General features: G+C 37.9%; 2 protein-coding genes across 6 annotated transcripts in view; both read right to left on the reverse strand.

Annotated features, from left to right (window-relative positions):
* Window positions 1–5,736: 5,736 nt before the first annotated feature.
* On the reverse strand, window positions 5,737–15,632 carry LOC100700253 (protein FAM19A4). Of its 4 annotated transcripts, none has more exons than XM_005448569.3 (6): window positions 15,232–15,632; window positions 14,957–15,087; window positions 13,982–14,106; window positions 11,729–11,884; window positions 11,366–11,490; window positions 5,737–9,425 (listed from the first exon to the last, which is right to left on the reverse strand). In XM_005448569.3, exons 3-6 carry the CDS (start codon window positions 14,094–14,096, stop codon window positions 9,414–9,416), a joined length of 408 nt encoding a protein of 135 aa, XP_005448626.1. In that variant the 5' UTR covers window positions 14,097–14,106; window positions 14,957–15,087; window positions 15,232–15,632; the 3' UTR covers window positions 5,737–9,413. The 4 variants fall into 4 exon arrangements, with proteins under 4 accessions (XP_005448626.1, XP_025757381.1, XP_025757382.1 ...); XM_025901596.1 differs by having other exon boundaries at window positions 14,957–15,146; XM_025901597.1 differs by having other exon boundaries at window positions 15,172–15,632.
* A 555-nt stretch (window positions 15,633–16,187) lies between these two features.
* LOC100698283 (NEDD8-activating enzyme E1 catalytic subunit) overlaps window positions 16,188–17,288 on the reverse strand; it is a 6,343-nt gene continuing 5,242 nt past the window's right edge. For both annotated transcript variants that reach the window (XM_003438947.4, XM_013275391.3), the window contains exons 14-18: window positions 17,178–17,259; window positions 16,985–17,085; window positions 16,837–16,900; window positions 16,690–16,744; window positions 16,188–16,580 (exon numbers count right to left, since the gene is read on the reverse strand). In XM_003438947.4, coding sequence (XP_003438995.1) covers window positions 16,492–16,580; window positions 16,690–16,744; window positions 16,837–16,900; window positions 16,985–17,085; window positions 17,178–17,259 — 391 coding nt within the window. In that variant the 3' untranslated portion in view covers window positions 16,188–16,491. The remainder of the gene's footprint in view (window positions 16,581–16,689; window positions 16,745–16,836; window positions 16,901–16,984; window positions 17,086–17,177; window positions 17,260–17,288) is intronic.

Genomic DNA, 17,288 nt, shown 5'->3' on the forward strand with positions numbered 1-17,288 from the left:
ATTTGTTTCAAACTGGCTTGCGCATTTGTGGATTTAAAAATTCAGGTTTTGCTTTCTTTTAATATGTTTCCAGATGTTTTCAGATGTCACATGATTTTAAGTTTTTTTGGTAAAAACAACAGAGGATTTTTAATTCTAATAAAATGTATGTTAGATTGTGTTAGCATATGGACAGGCATTGACAAAGACACATCAGGACTTTTTTTAAAAAGAGGAGTGATTCGTGGAGTCACGGTGACCTTTCGGGGACACTGACATTCGTTTCAGTGTTTAGTTTTATGGAGGTGCTGCTTAGCAGAGCTTCTTACATTGGAATAAAGACAGGTTAGTTTTCGTTTCTTTTTAAAGTTAAGCAGCATGTCCTGTGTTGCTATTTAGGATTATTATGATCCCTATTTGTTTGGTAGGTCCTCCTCCCACAGCCCATGAATATTTAGTTATTTTTGTTAAATTTAAGCTTTATGGATATCTAAAAGAATAAGCATATTTTCCAAAATATCATATTATTTCTTTAATCACAATTGCTTTTTCTGAGAATGTGGTATTCAACCCTTCACAGAAGCCTCTTTCAGCTCAACACACAGGTCATTAATTGGAGTCACTCTTGCTCCCTGTACAGGCAAGACAATCGCACATGAATAAATGGCAAACAGGCATTGCTCCCCTGTATTTACAACATTTTGATGCAGCACTCAGTGGGATACTGGCCATTGCTTTCACAGCCTCGCTCCCTCAGGAATTACTCCAGGAGGAACTCGTGGCTGCTGTCGCTGTGCAGTGTGTCATCCATCTTCAGGAAAAATTGTTTTTTCCTGGACCTTCCACTTGTTTCATTATTTTCTGCTTTCCGCTGATATTCAGCTCTCTTGAAAAGCACAGCTTGTGCGCTCATTAGAATACTCTGGATCACTATCTATTAGATAAAAATATTAATACATAGATGTTTTATTTGACTTTTAAACTCAAGAATGATTTCGTCTGAGTCTTAACTAAGATAAAACACACAATATTACTTCATGTAGCACTGAACAAAAATCACTCCCATGAGTTACATAAAATCCTTTCCCCGTTTGTGGCCTTTGCCCCTTATAAATTACTTAAAACAATTCTTTATATTTTGCCCTTTATACAGGGGAGGTCACAATTTCAAAGGTATTTTTATAATATTTCACAGACATCTACTTTCTGTCTAGAAAAGATAAAGTTTGCCCAGATATAAAACACTGAAAAGTAGCTGCATGCACCACAGTAGTGACCACTGCAGTCTATGGAATATTAATTTATTTGGGGGGTTTATGTAAATATCCTTAAAAAAAATACAGCTTCCAATGTTAAAAGTAAAAATTAATTCTTTGACTTTCTAAGTAGTCAAATTTACAAACCAAAACTAAATTTAAAACATTTTAAAAGACTTATGGAAGAATGCAGTATAAAATTAGGTTGAATACAAGCTAGCCAGGAAGGGAGACAACAGTTTGACTCTCAATGAAAAACATGGAGAGGTTGTTTGCATAGCAACTACACTCAGCCATAGTGGTTGCTACCTGTTGTGATTATGACTAGAATTTGCACTCATTGCCATACAAAGCAGAGATTTGATTCAGTGAAGACCTTTAAACAAAGAATGTGTTTTTTAAAGGGACGGCATTTTACTGTAAATCCAGGTGTGGCTGTATTAAGAGAGACATCTCTTTTTTTTTCCTGCTGTCCTTGCATGTGTTAATTTTTGGCTCAGTCCGCACTGAGACTGCAGCGTAATCACAGATGCCAAATTACAGCACAATGTCCATCATCTATTGTACTGAAATTACAACATGCAGCAGGGCCAGCAGTGATTGCTATACATGGCTCTATGAATTCATGAACATATTATTTAGGTCTTTCCTTTATTTCCCCCAGGCTGCCAGACTTTTAACTAGCATTTGAAACAATGTTGCATGTCCAACATGGGATTGCTAAACGGGCATAAAGTGCGCAGGATGTCAGCAGCCTCCTTTTTTCTGTCTGTCTGTGGAGTGGCTCTCTGGGCTGAAGCTGTAGGCCCTGATGTCTCACATCATGCAGCAGAACAGTGAGAAATAAGACACAAGTGATGGTGATGTGCCCTGACTTCTTTTTATGACGCACCAGGGACATCCTGGGATTTAGAGCTCCCATGGGTTTGTTCTAAAGACACATTTCATTCAAAACACTTAGCGAGTCTAGTCATGTTCCACTGTCTGCACTGGGAAGTCACTTTTTCTGTTTTCATGAATATCAAGGTGCAACTTTGAACAACTGGGAATGATGATAGGCTTTTAAATTTGTAATAATTCCTATCAAGACAATCCCCACGCACCAATAATTATCTGATTGTGCGAAGATCAGTGCAGGGCTTGCCTGTTAATTAATACTAGAAAAACCAACTGCAGCTGTTGTTGCACTCAGTAAATATACGAGAAACTGCGGGGCATGGAGTGCATACTGTGGAAAAAAGCATTTAACAAAGTGAAAGTTATTAACTCGTTTTTGCAGTGGTTTTCTGTGGCATCGAGCAATCGCCGAGATTACCCAGTCTAATCACATCCTGTAACCGTGGAACTGTCTCCACTTCCCCTGCAGGACTCTAGGATTTCAAAGTCAAGGTAACGCGGACCAAACTGGATTCTAATTAAAGTTGACATCAGGTGCCTCATGCTCCTTCCCCCCTCCTCCTCAGGCTTTCATCTAAATGATTCATGCCGAGAATACCAGGCCTTTCAAGCCGTTAGGTCCTCACAAAGGAATAACAACTTGATCACACAAAGAAAACATAGACAGATTTACAATGACACTGGCACAGTGTCTGTTCCACTAGCTTATATCAAGTTATATCAAACCAATGCAGAGGCACTCGCCTGACATTTTACATTTTTGCAGGGATGACTTTTTTAAAGTATTCATGCTGGCAAACAAGAGGAAATTAAATCAGAGGCGTAAAAATGTTTTTCCAGCAGAATCCCGTTGTGTTGTGGTGACAACATGCGACAGAATGCTCGGTTTCCAGGTGTGCTTATGTGAGTAGGGTGCAACCTGCTACATGACTGTCTGGAAATGAACGTGACAAGTGTTGGCCATATGTTGCACGCTGGAACACCGTCATTATGGCAGAGGATCAGTTCTAGCAATTCAGTGTCACTCTGGGTAGAGCAGCAGCTAAATGGCTAAAAGAAACATAAAATTGAATCCTTCTCTAAAATTGCAGAGGATACAGGTAGGCTAAATAATTGCTCAATAGAGAGATGAATACTTGGAGCCCGCCCCCCATGCTCCCCCCACTCACACACCCTTATAAGTGGGAAGAGGATTTATCTCTGTGAGAGAAAACCTGCCTTGAATTAAAGATGAGCTTCCCCTGCCTTTTGTCAGGCTATTGTGAACACCAAAGCATATAGTACACAATAACTACAGGTATGCAAAAATAGGTTTAGTATAATGGTTTAGCTTTGTGGGGAAGCTGAACAGACTTATCATGACTTGGAACTGCCTGCAGGCTGAGTAAGAGTGTTGTGTGCTCTTATTATTTATGTTGGATTTGGGCTGGTGGTTTAGTTTCTAATGTCTGAGCCTTGAAAATGAAAACTGTTGTGCCTTTGGGAGATACTGGGAAGACTTCTCATGTTAACAGTGAAATGAGTTAGAATTCCCCATTCACAGTGTTGGTCCTTAAATAGATATATATATATTTTTATTCAGGAAAAATAGTGCGGTTATATCCGCGTATCTGAAGATTTCTGTGTGTTTTGCATGTTTCAGAGTAGACAGTGACATAATGTGACCGTCATCCGTTGAGACAAAGGATGTGAAATGAGCAGCGACCAACTCGTCTCCGATCCTTCTCCCTGACTGCGGTGTCTTGCTGTGGGTTATTTTCCTCCCCAGCACCCTGGCCTCACCCTTATTCTTGACTTTAATGGAGAGTGACAGTAAATCACAATTACCCATACAAAACACTTTAAAAATAGTTTTGAAAATTAGGCTGTCATAATATGAAAGCTGAACACATGGTCCTTGCTCAAGTGTGTTTTCAGTGGGGACATCATATGTCGACAGTTCAGACAGGGGATAAAGGCGCTCATTACACAGTTACACTTTTGTCCTTGTTTGCCCCTAAAACGCCGATAAGATGCAAGTAAAGGGAAAATTTATTTTATGAGAATTTTGAGAAAAAAAACATTTTTCTAATTTAAATGCAAGCTGATTAAAACATAACTGCTACCAAAAACCTTCATTTTCTCACTCAAACAAATATACAATGACAGTATGTTTTGTTCTCTTATTATTCTAATTGTGTCTCTAAAAGAACACTTTAGACCATTTTAGAAATGTGACAACCCGCCGCCTTGGCCAGGGCCTGCTACGTGGCCCTGCCCGTCCCTCTCTGTTGCCTTGCAGGTTCCTGGTAGGTTGAGTTAATTAGAGCAACTGGGAGCACCTCCTCAGTCTCCTTGGAGCATTTAAGCGCTGGCTGTTTCAGTTGCTTACTCTCTTCCTTCACTCAGCACCATGTTATTTGTTTGCTTGGCATCAGGCTTGTTACTTTAGGTTTATGCTACACATTGACATTCACTTTACACTGAAACACTCACCCAGCTGCTGACACATTGATAACACTGACAAACACACCTCATAAAGTTAATAATGGTTTTTTCTTTGTCTGGTTAATAAATTGGTAAACCATGATTAAAGCTCTGTTTCTCCCATTAATGTAAAGAGCTGGACTATGACAGAAATACACTTATTTGCTTTCTTAGATATCAAGATATCAAATGTATTAATGGAAGTAGTATTTAAGTATTATATTTTTCTATTATTTAAATGTCTATTATCTAGTATCTAATAAATACTTAAATAAATACTAGAAACAGCCACTGTTAGGTAAGAAAGACAACCATTTACACCAGTGGTCAATTTAGATGTTCTCTCCAGCATATTCCTACAGTCGAAAGATTTTAGACCCTCATTAAGTTGTTTGGTGTTTCTTAATTGGTCTTAGTGTGAACTGTTGTCCATCCCTCTGTCTTAGACCTGTGATAAACTTTTGGCCTGTCAATAGTGTACCCTGCGACTCACCCTGGGACAGCCAGGATAAACTCTTACTCCCTGTCACCCTGAACTGGATAAGGAGTTAAGGACATGGAAAGATTTTTGAGAAACAAAATTTGACTGGCAACTTGTAATTGAGCCAGTAAAGTGAAGTCTTATTATCACTTGGGTTCAAGCAATGACAAAGTGAAATCCAGTAGATGATTTTTCCACCTTCCATCTCAGAAATAAAACCTGTAAATAAGAAAGTTATACCCCCGACACAGTGCATCAGTATCACCAGTGTAATTCTCTATTCTCACTATGGGTGCATAACAGCCTATACTGCAGCATGCAGCCAAGAGGCATAAAGGCCTATGAGTACATCACACACAGCTGATAACATTAATTGTGTCCAATTAATGTTTGTTCATTAAAGTGTAATTGTTCAGCTGTCTGTTTTAATTAAGCACAAATATAATCTCTTTTGGATATAGTATGTCTGCATAACGACACAGCAAATAGATGGAAGCTCTGAGCTGTGACCAGACTACATTGAGACCATTGCTTTAAGTCGCCGTTACTGTATAGCTGTCTCTTATTAAAGAAGGCTAATTCAGTTTACACACACACACAAACACGCACACTCTGCAGTTATACACAGAGAATGAGAAGTGTGTTTACATTTTTTATTATAACTGTCAACTCTAGATGAGGTGAAAGTTGTTAAAGGGGAATAGAACAGTGTTTCCATTATGTTTTTCATGAGCCCCAGGACAGTTTATTTTCTATTAGTGAACATGAACTACTGTCCCCAACAGACAGCCACAAGAGAGGAAATGTTCCCCGTCACATATCATCCGGAAACTCCCATCATATAAGCCGTCAGAAACGTGTTATTTGTGAGTCTGGTTTGAATTGTGAGAATCAAGTGTAAAGAAGTGTTCGAGCTTTCTCTTACTCCATTGGAATAACATCTCAAAAGTGAGGTTACTTTTTTTCCCCTCATCTTGTGGATCTTTAATCCTCTCATCTCTTATAATTTTCTGATTATTTGCCTCAGCTTTTAAAGCATTTATTTCGTGTGTGCAGCTACTCCCATCTAAGAGTGTAGATCCTATAACACCCACCTTAATTAACTCATTTGGCTGCTTTCATTTTTATTTTGGGGGGGATGTGATTCTTGTTTTGATGGCAGGTGCCGAGAGAGCTTCGAATTAATTTGTGAAAAAGCACAGCGATAAAGTGACTGACTTTACTTTTTATTCAGATAAGAGGTAATCAAGCAGCGCTGAAATTTCCTAAGACCCTGTGTGAGTGTGTGTATGAATCACAGTTTATCTGAGACACATCTGAAAGTTACCTAATGAATGTCACACCAGCTCCTTTGAAAACATATCAGAGAAAATAAAGCTGTGAGTGCTACTGGTATTTTAGGAATATAGGCAGAAATTTGAGGATGTGTGCTGTCACCGTTGACATAAAACCCCCTGGGGTATAAAGTACTGTTCCCTACTTCAAACTTTTTTTTACACTAAGTTAGTTCCTGTTGAAATTTTTAAAAAAACAAATCTCCTATTTCACGAAATATGACGAAACAGTACGTGACAAAACATTATGTTACAATGTAAACTCATGATAGTTCAATTCTGTATATTTTTCTGAAAAAGTACAGATGCAGCAGATTGTAGGGATTCCCAGCGGATGTGTCTTTTTTTCCATTTTAGTTCCTGATCATTCTAAAGATTTATTCACAAACAGTTCAAGAACAGTCTGGGAATTATGGAACTTTAAAAATACAATTTTTAATTTAAATTCAAAAAGTACAATGTGGTTCAATGAGCAAGAACAGTGAAAAGATTCCTGTGGGACTCAACCAGCTCCTTGGTTTAACTTGCAATGATCTTTCTATGAGTAAACTTCATTTTCAGTTCAAGCCTGAGGAGTTAAATCAGTCACTGAGAAGCATCTTTAACAAGATAGCGTTCGCAATCCATATTTCTGAAGGGTTTGAGAGTAAATAAATATTTGTTGGTTTATTCCCAGAGTTTGCATCACTGAGAGAAGCGTCGGCTGTCAAAATTGAACAAAATCAAGAGTGACAAATTATTAAAAACTGTTGTGACTGCAACGATAATTTTTGTTTCTAATGCCTGAGGTAGTAGCTTCTGATTGCATATATTGTCAGTCTGACACTCCAAAACCCCCTTGATACTGTGTTTACTACCACAGAATGTTTGGAGTTTTTGAGTTATACATGCACCTAAATTAAACAAATAAATATTGCAGATCACTACTCTTTTGTATATCTTGAACAAATGCACTAAATCACAACACGGCTATGTAGTATATTCATTCAGTATAGCCAAATAGAACACAATGGTTTGCATTACATTTTAAATGGTTTCTCTTATTGCACCTGTAGTTTTTACACAGAAACAGTGCAAATATTAAAGCACCATCACCCTACTTTGTCCTAACTATGTCAGACAAGTTTACAAGGTCTGCAGTTTTGTAATACTGCTGTCGGAATGGTTAAAAACTAGCCAGTGAACCTACAAAATACTCAAAAGCATATCACATTTAGAGTGATTTAGAGGAAGGGTTTTGTCTCACAAATAAAGAAATCTAAATCTCAAAATCAGAAGGATCTCAAAACGTCCCATCGGGCACATTTAAGTGCAAGCTCATGAAAAAAGAACAGTTTGAGGAAGAAAAAAAGGTGGAATTCCTTATATACCTCGATGAGATCAACATAAACATGGCATATGGTGCTCTGTCTGCGACATTCATTGCTTAAGATGTATGCATATAATAATCTACATCTGGAAAGCATTGTAAAGGCCCTATGTTTCTATTCTCACTGCTATCCTCTGAATTATTTTCTGAGCTATAAAAACAATTTCCAGGAAAAAGAAGAAACACAAAGGAGATGAACTTTTGAACTACAGATTCCATGAGATACTACTGTCATCTAAAACCAGTAAAAAACATCCAGCGTGATTGAATACTGTATCGCTACATGATCTTAGATTTACATATTCCATCCCACAAAATGAATTCACAGCGCTGCAAGAGTTAAGGAAGAATTAAACCTGAACGCTTACAAAGGTAGCCAACGTGTAAACACTTGAATTTCAGACCTTTCAGTGAAGACTCTTGTCACTACTAAAACAATAATATGTAAGATATAAATCATGCATAAACGTCTTATGTTGAGTTCAGCTGCTTTCAACTTGTAGCGGTTGTTATGCATGCAAGTCTAATGCTGGAAGTTGGAATGATTTGCAGCTGCTGTATTTGTGTTTTTATTTTCATTTTTTTGGTCCCTTCATTTCAAAGGTAAATTGCAAAGTATCTGCCTGAACTCAAGAGATAAAAGAGAGGCAATCGAGGTGGGTCCAGAAGGAATATTATTTATATAAAGAGGACAAGTGATGAAGTGGTAATAAAAGTAAACATTGTGTTATGTTAGTGGCTATGATTTGCTTCAAGGCAGAGAACTGTCAGTGTTTCCCATCATTACTATAAGCAGAGTCCCCTCCACAGGAGCACAAACAGAAACAAAAAAAAAGCATGATGTAAAGACTCTCAGCAGTGAAGAAGCTCCTCTTCTCTTTTCTCTCCCCTTTCTCCCCATGATTAGCATTTCAAACAGTCCTTGTTTTGCATCAGAGCTTCATGCTTGTGTGCATGCCATCACAGCCTTGCAGGTGGTGGCCCGTCCAACCAGTGGAGTCAAAAAGCAGCCTTTGTGCATGCATAGTCATGTATGTGTGTGTGTGTGTTCGTGCCGTGTTTGAGAGAGTGCTTCTTTGTGGAAAGGGAGCTGACCTCTTATGAAACTCAGAGTAAGTTAAGAGACAGGGTTGTCTACAAATGCTATATAATAATAAATTTCTCAGTATTTGTTGGCTTTTGCTTCGGGAGAGTCACAGGCCACTGACTGGATTCACATTCTGCCTCCTGAAAATCCACAAAATCTCTTTTTAAGTGTCTGCCAGCAGACCCATCCAAACTTTGATTGAGTGCATCACAATGTGCCCAGAATATCAAGCACAAAACACAATGATAGACTTTTGCAAAAGCTGTCCATTTGGATTGGAAAAGGTGCTGCATCATTTTATCCCAGGTCAATTGCTAATAGATTCTCTACGCCGTGGCATTAACACAAACCAAAATTGTTCCAAGACAAAGCAAATTAAAATAATGATTTTCTGCAATTTAAAGCCGAGCCATATCTAATTAAATCTATATTGTTCTGTGCTCCATCTGACGGGGCATTCACTATCCTCACAGTGTAATGTTATTTAAGTTGACCGAGGCAGATCAGTATGGGCTTGCACTGATTAGCTGGAGCTTCTGTCTTGCTACCGTGTCACCTGAAAATGAAACATAAATGAAAAAAAGAAAATTACATTTTTATTTTTCTCCATCACAAGGATTTCAGCACATTTGAAAAGAAAGTTAAATACTGTCGAATTTGTTCTATTTTCAATCTATCCCTCGTTAAACTCCACTCATTACCCCAATCATAGCTTAGTATCTGTAATGGCTTGTGAGGGATTGGATTTCTCCAAATTCTAAGAAAGCGTGTTGTGCTGCGGTAAGAGAAATACTCTCTATCTCAAGAATTTGCAAACAGCTGTCAATGATGATGTAAAATTATGTTAAGTACGCATAATTTCAATTTACTGCTTACTAAGCTATTAAGCATCCATTAGATGCAGAGAAGTGAATGAGTGAACAAGGAAGCAAATTCATTAGCGTACACTACATATTGCTGATAAAAATCTCTTTGAGACAGCTGCTAATTTCCACAGCAAAATCCACAGTGTTAAACCAGAAGTGAGCAGTGTGTTTTTGTTTACTGTGTAAAGTAAAGCAGCCAGTAAAGTGTTTCAGAAATTACCACATTTTAAACTGTATGCCCGATCTGTGAGCAAAAGGCTCAAAAAGCCCAGTGACAGTAACAAATGCAGGGGTTAGTAAAAAGGACAAAAGTATGTGCTTTTGTTCTATTCTGTTGGGAGTATAATCTGATGATCACATGACTACTGTAGACACTGATCACTTTCTATATGCTGCCTGTGTTCACTTTGTCTGTCTCACTATAAAATATTCTCTACTATGAATCATTTATAGAATATAGCTGATCAAAAAGGCAACTTCTGAGAATGTGCATTTTATTTATTTATTTATTTATTTATTTATTTAAATACAGTGAGGTTTCCTTTGGTCGTCAGATTTAATTACATGGGTTTTACTGCTTTGGTATTAGTTCACAGCTTATTTCATGTTTGTCCTCTTGGCCCCATCATTCACCAGATTATAGAATTAGGGTTTCTGAGCCCACTGTGCCTGGTGCAAGCAAAGGGGTTGATATGGGCACTGGGAGCAGTGATTATGCTTGATTGTGGAATCTTTGAGCATCAAAGGAGTGCTTACTAAAATAAAGCTTTATGATGAGCGTTCACAAGTTTGTCAGACCCTGTTTTCATGAAAGTGAACAGTGAAAATGGAGACGATTTTTTTGTGCGACTGTATTTAAGCATCTATAAATACCATGTATGAAATTAAAGTCACTATGTGTTATTTCTTTTGTAGGGCTCCTTCCACTGTGACTCTGGGTGCACCCACACTAATCTATTTTAATTTTAAAATATGTAATTTTTACAACCGCTAGGGCTCATGTCCAAACTAGTTCAGTCTCTACAGAGCTGTAAATGTAGATTTTGGGAAATAATACAGAATCAGTCCAGCTGCCTTCTTTTCAAACTCTGAAGACTAGCATGGCTGGATGACTGAGAACATAGACAGACACTACACACTCAGTTTTAGTTTGTAAATTCCAGAATTATGAATAGTCTCAAACTGGCAGAAACAATATTATAGATGTACACTTACTGAGTGGGTTTTTTCATCACAAAATGAAGTCACAATATTACAGTTAGCCAAAATATTGGGATTTCATCCTTCATATGTGGGTTCTCCCACAACACTAAATTGGATAAGCAGAAGAGGATGGATGGATGGATGGATGGATGGATGGATGGATGGATGGATGGATGGATGGATGGATGGATGGATGGATGGATGTCAAAGCAACTTTTTGCCATTGCTTTTTTCCTCTTAATCCTCTGCTTTACTGTTCCTCCAGTATGTATATAATTAATCAGTGTGATACAAGTATGCATGCATTAAGTGAAATGGATTTTGTACTAAAGTATTGATTTGGGTGAATAATGTTTAAAACATTGTTTTAAGATGAAAAAGTTATTGTGTCGATGTAACCTCAGACTATTGCAGGCCCTCTGCTCACCTTTGTGGTCTTCACTTTATTTCCAGAGATGCATGACCAGCCAGTGAGGTCAGGGAGGACTCTGCACTCCTCCCCCTGCAGACACGGCTCCATTTTACACCACCATTTCTGTCGCACAATAGAGGCTGGGGGGGGGGGGGGGGGGATGAACACAGCAGAAGGTCACTTTTTAGACAAAAGGACTTCAAAAAAGGCCTTGTTTGGAAAAAGCATCTCAGTCAAATGTCACACTCTTATGCTCCTTAAATGCCTCAGTATTAGTGGACTCCAGTGAAACTAACTCTACTCTGACCTGTAATATATGCATGTCATGAGGAAATATTTCAGTTTAAGAGAGCTGAAAGAGGGTCCTGGTAATATTACCTTCAACACAAGAGGGCAGAGCCCTTGTTGTCCCCGCTACCTGTCCTGGGAAGCAGGAGCACTTGACAGTTTGAGAGCGTTCTTCAATTTTGTTCTTGTTGCAGCAGCGATGAGCAGCAACCACTTCACAAGTCCCTGTCCTCTCCTGTGATGACCCTGAGAAAGAAATTTTGAAGGGAATGATACCAATCTTCCACGCTGAGTTTTGCGTGCAGGTTGCGGCAGCCTGGCTGATTTTACTCTTTTAAAAATGACAGAATTATAGGCAGTCACTTCTAGGCTTAATGACGTCTGAGATCTAATCTTTTGTTACAGTTACAAAACAGTTTAGTTCTTATTGATTAAATCTAATTTTGCTGTTTTTGAAGCTACAGCACCACCAAGTGGAGGAAATGCATCAGCACTCATGCACCAGGCAGGGGGATTCAAATGCTGCAAACATATTAGCAGCAATTATCATTTTGTTCAGTAAGCTAATTTCATGTTTCACATTATCAGAAATTAGCATAATAAAGAACACAAGCAGACATTTCAAAGGAGCATCTGCATCTCTGCACAGAAATCTGCATAAAGGAATGCTGCTTTTAGGGATTATCACTGATGAGTCATTCTGCTGCACTTAAAACTGAACTTCCAGTTTAAGGGGTGCTAGAGAGCAGGAGAAACAAGCCTACAAAAAAGGCATGAATATTGCTAATTTTGAACTGCGGTGCCAGGCTGGCTCCATGGCCAACAATACCCGCAGGAATTGGAAAGTTAATTCATAATTAAACGGCGTTTTAAATCAGACTACAATTAAAGCACTCATGCCAAATGCAAAATTATTCAAAACATAGATATGGGTTTAGGGCTTAACATTGCAGTTGTTTGTGAGTGTATTTTCTTAAGTAGAAATTCATATACTTCACTGAAATGTATCCATTTTCTTCTATACTGGACTTCTACTCCATAGCATTTCAGTCACAAATATGCCCGTTTTATTCAGCCGCATTTGTCTGACAGCTAGAGGTTAATACTTACTTCTTTGTTACATCATATTGAATAACACTGTATAAGCTTAAAGATTAGATTCAAGTAGTGCTTCCCAATCATTTCTGCATTTGATCCCTCAAAAAAACAGTTTCTATGTGGCAGTTCAACTGTATAATTGTCTGCTTGTACCTGTTCAGATCCATTATCTACTATCACTCCAACTCTAAGAGAAAGAAACTTTGCAAATGGTTTCATTTATCTGTCAGAGGTATAAAAGAAAAAGAAAAAGAAAAGAAAAAAAGACTAATTGTAATCTTTGTTTACATGACTATTAATGATATGGCATAATCTTAAAATTGAATTAAATCTAATATGTTTCACAAAACCACACATTTGACCGCTTAGAGGGGGTCTGACCTCTAGGTTGGAAATTGGTCAAACTACAGTAGGCTTATAAGTTTTAATGAATTCATAACTTTAGGAGGGAATGTTCTACAGAATCACTACTTTAGAACTCTGAAGACATACTATGAAGCTCTGGATATCAGACATGAAAACATACTTACATCTAAAAAAATAAATAAATAAAAAAACATGTTTCTCTGGATTTCGTTGCAAAAGCTGGGCCTAGTCCCAGTCTCTACACTCACAGACTCACAGGCTTTGATGCACCTTCCTGCTAAGACCGTGAGAGGTTTAGGACTGTCCCAATTTGAAATCATCAAGTGCATGGAGGCTCTCTCCCATCAGACATTTGGATCCCTTTATGCAAACTTGCCACGAGTCTGAATTTCTGCAGATTTTGAACTACCAATAGTCCAACGTGTTGGGATGTTATACCCTAACATTACAAACAACAAAAAACACTTTAAATAGGCATTAAACACATATACCATATAACACTTGCTTTATTTGTTTGTAATCTTTTAACTTCAATTTATTCCCAATTATGCTGTGATATGAGCAGACCAAGAATCTGACAACTGCCTTTTCTCCTTTCTAAAAGGTAAAAGTTCAAATCAGGCAGTTACTCTCTATGGGTGTTTTTGTGATAAGAATGCGAAATAACAAGTCCCACTCACAACAGTATGAGATATTATTGTATTCGAGCATGTGCAGCCTCCAATTCCTTACCAGATGACAACAATTAAGTCTGTGAGGGTTTAGCACTTATGCCTTAGGGTGGCACTGGGCCTTTAACTGTCTACTAGACCAACAGAATAGTGACCAAAAGCCATAATGAGCTCCTCTGGGGGTGCCAATGGTCTGGTTGGGTCTTACCTGTCTTTCCTCGGGAGCTTTGGTTGCCACTGGACACAAGCTGGATGCAGAGGCTCATTATACACAGAAGGAGGAGACCCCAGTGTAATGCTTGTGTCCTTATGTTCATCTTCATCTTCAAGTGTCTGCACACAAAAAAAAAATGTTCATGCAAACTCTAAGAGACAATTTTCTTTAAACAAATTAAAAATACCGTATTAAACTCTTTTGATATATTCTCACTCTGACAAGTGGTCCTCGAGATCATAGAATCTATTTGCTCGATTATGACTCTGACATCACCAAGCTAAGCCAAGGCAAATCAAAGAAATGCCAATAAAAGCCTGATGAGAGGCAGATGAGAGTAGGTCCTTGCACTCATTTCTGAGATTATCCTTTCAGCTGTGAACGGCTCTGTGTGCAAAGCTAAACACTTCCTCCAAAACAAGCTGTATTCCACATGAGGCACAGGAAAAAAATGGGACATGGACTTTTATGTCAAATTACAGCAATAAATTATACAGAGCAATGTGGCATCAAGCAATGCATCATTGCGCTAGATGGCTTGAGGCATTTTCATTCATCACTAAACCCCCTCATATAAAGTTTAAGGCTCCAATTATAGCTATTATAGCATGATTGTCATCATTGATTTAACTGTGGATTACTTTAATTCATTTGTCAAGTAGACAGTTTAAGATGTTTTACAGAAAATATGGGAAAAGTAAGCACTACAATACAGGCAATCAGTTTTAGTTTAGCGTGGGAAATTTCCCCTTGTTTCCATTTAAGTCATGTCTTTTAATGCATCATTTCTAGAAAACAAAACAAAACAAACGAATAGCTAAATATTCATACACTCAACTTGTTTTTTCGTCCTTTCAGTATTTGTACCAACACTGCTAGTGATGTGATCTCACATAAACGATCTACATCAGTTTTGCTTCTGGAATTTGAATTTTTCTTGATGGATAAATTCTTAATTCACCCACTTACTTGTGCTCGGGTTACTGATGTGTATAATGAACCGCTGCTGAAGTCATCATCAGTGTCGGTGTTAAAAGCAAGCGCATCACGTCGGTTCAGCGAGGTTGGAAAAGTTCGCTTCAAATGTTACTCTCCACTTTCTGAAGAGGCACGAATCAGAGCGAGAAAAAGGAAGAAGAAGGGGGGGGGAAGCCTGCAGCTGATACAGAAAACAGTCAACACACCGGCTAAGTGAAAAGCTGCACTTTCACACATCATCTGCTCTCCCTGGAGTTACACTGTACCTTTCAGCCAGGATGCGATGTGAGAGATGTGTTGCTCTGTGAACACAGCGGGACAAGCCTGTCAGCTTTTCCCGTCAGGAAAATTAAATCTTAATCAAGACACAAGCCATCTGTCTCCCGAGCAATATGTGGCCACTTTCATTAGCGCCATAAGAAGCTTAAAGTGAGTATCGACATCCTGTCACACAGTGGACGGAGAGGATAAACTGCATCTGAGGAGGGCAGAGTCCTGTGTTTTGTTTCGTTTACACCTTTTTTGTCTTTTAACCAGAAAAAAAAAGTCAAAGATATTATCAGGATATTATCTTCTTAGGTTTGAAGAATATTCTTAATTAATAGGTTGCAAAGGGTAAAATATCCCAAAATATATATTTATACAGTCTTTCCACGATGTTACAATGTAAACCGAGATTAAAAAAAAAAAAAAATAAAAAATAAACGGGATAGTGATTACGTTAAAGAATAACGATTAGGCCGGTTTGCTTTCATATCAATACCATAGTGATTTTTACAATATATGACTGTTACTTTTTTCCCCCGCGCATTCATTCATTTGCAAATGTTAGCCAGGCTATTAGTACTGTTAGTACTGTTAATAATAGCCAATAGTAAAGACGAGTGTGAACTCCCTTCAGTGATGAGTGTTGATGTCTGCTACATGGGAATTTGGAAAGCCACAAAGACAACAAACACTTCCATAGTTGGGAAGAGTTAAAACGTAAATAAATATACTAAACAAATTTTTGCATTTCATATTAACTTTTCAGTTGTTATAGAATTAATCATAAAACACATGACAATCCAAATGCCTCTAGATTAAAAAGCTGAATGCACCATATGTATATACTGTGATAGGTGTCCTCTAATCCAGTTGTTAGAAATCCATCAAATTAAAACCCAGAAGCTGCCAAAGAACATTTACTTCTAAATTAAATAAATGAGATGAAACTGTAGTCTCACATGATAATAAAACTTTATTAGAGTATAGTGCACATCATTATTCTTATTAATTTGATGGGGAAATAGCTACAAGATAGGTCAACACAGGACAAACTGACAAAGTAGTAAACAACATTACTAATAGAAAAACAATGTTATTTAATGGCCATATTCATATAGCATCAACACTATCTGACAAGTGAGAACTTACTGATCATATTTACATTATTATATCAAATGTGCTACTGAAAAGTCCCAGTAACTTTGTCATGAGACCAGTTTGCATCCAGTTGCATCAGTGCTGTTTGTAGTAATGGAGGTTCAAGCTGTAAAATTGAGCTTGAAGAGGACCGTCTGGGGTGTGGTGATATCAGCTACAGCCAGTTCCTGTCCATCTGACAAGCCCAGCTCTACATCAGACAAAAAAAAAAAAAAAGACTTGTTACACAAGCATGATACACATGTTATAGATGCAACTTTTAATAGACTATAAGAATCTGAGTAACAGCTTCTTATTACCTTTTAAAGTTTTGCAGAGGTTTGGCCTGGTTCGTTCTTCAATGGATTTAACAGACTAGAATAAAAATACAATCCTAGGTTACTTGTGGTTTATAATAAGATACAAGTCATGAATTTTTTTTTTCCAGAATTGGATAAATACATTACCTGCAAATACAGCGTCTTATTCTTTCCTTCCAGAGTTGTGGTGATAGCAGGGGATTTCATTTGTCTGGGAAAGAAATGAAATAAATCTTAACGCGATCATTATTTGTGTCAAAAATCCGAGTGCAGAATGTTCTTCCTGAGTACTCACAGAGAGGCGTTCTCTGTCAGGTACTCTAAAACCTCCTGTAATTTGGCAGAAGGAGGGAACTGGAGATCTTGAGGCACCTGGCTGCAAGCTGAGCAATTTTCCTGTCAATCAATGAAAATTCAGATTACACTGAATATTCTCGGTGAGCATACATTTCACAGCTGGCAAAAGGCCAGTTACAGCTAAAACAAACCTTTCGCTCCGCTTCGAATGTGTAGGTGTACAGTCCATCCACGTCATTGAAGACCATGTAATTATTCAAAGGGATATAGGCGCTGGTAAAAAAAAAACCAAAAAAAAAAAC

The sequence above is a fragment of the Oreochromis niloticus genome, linkage group LG20, assembly GCF_001858045.2.
Source record: "Oreochromis niloticus isolate F11D_XX linkage group LG20, O_niloticus_UMD_NMBU, whole genome shotgun sequence".
Classification (NCBI taxonomy): Eukaryota; Metazoa; Chordata; class Actinopteri; order Cichliformes; family Cichlidae; genus Oreochromis; species Oreochromis niloticus.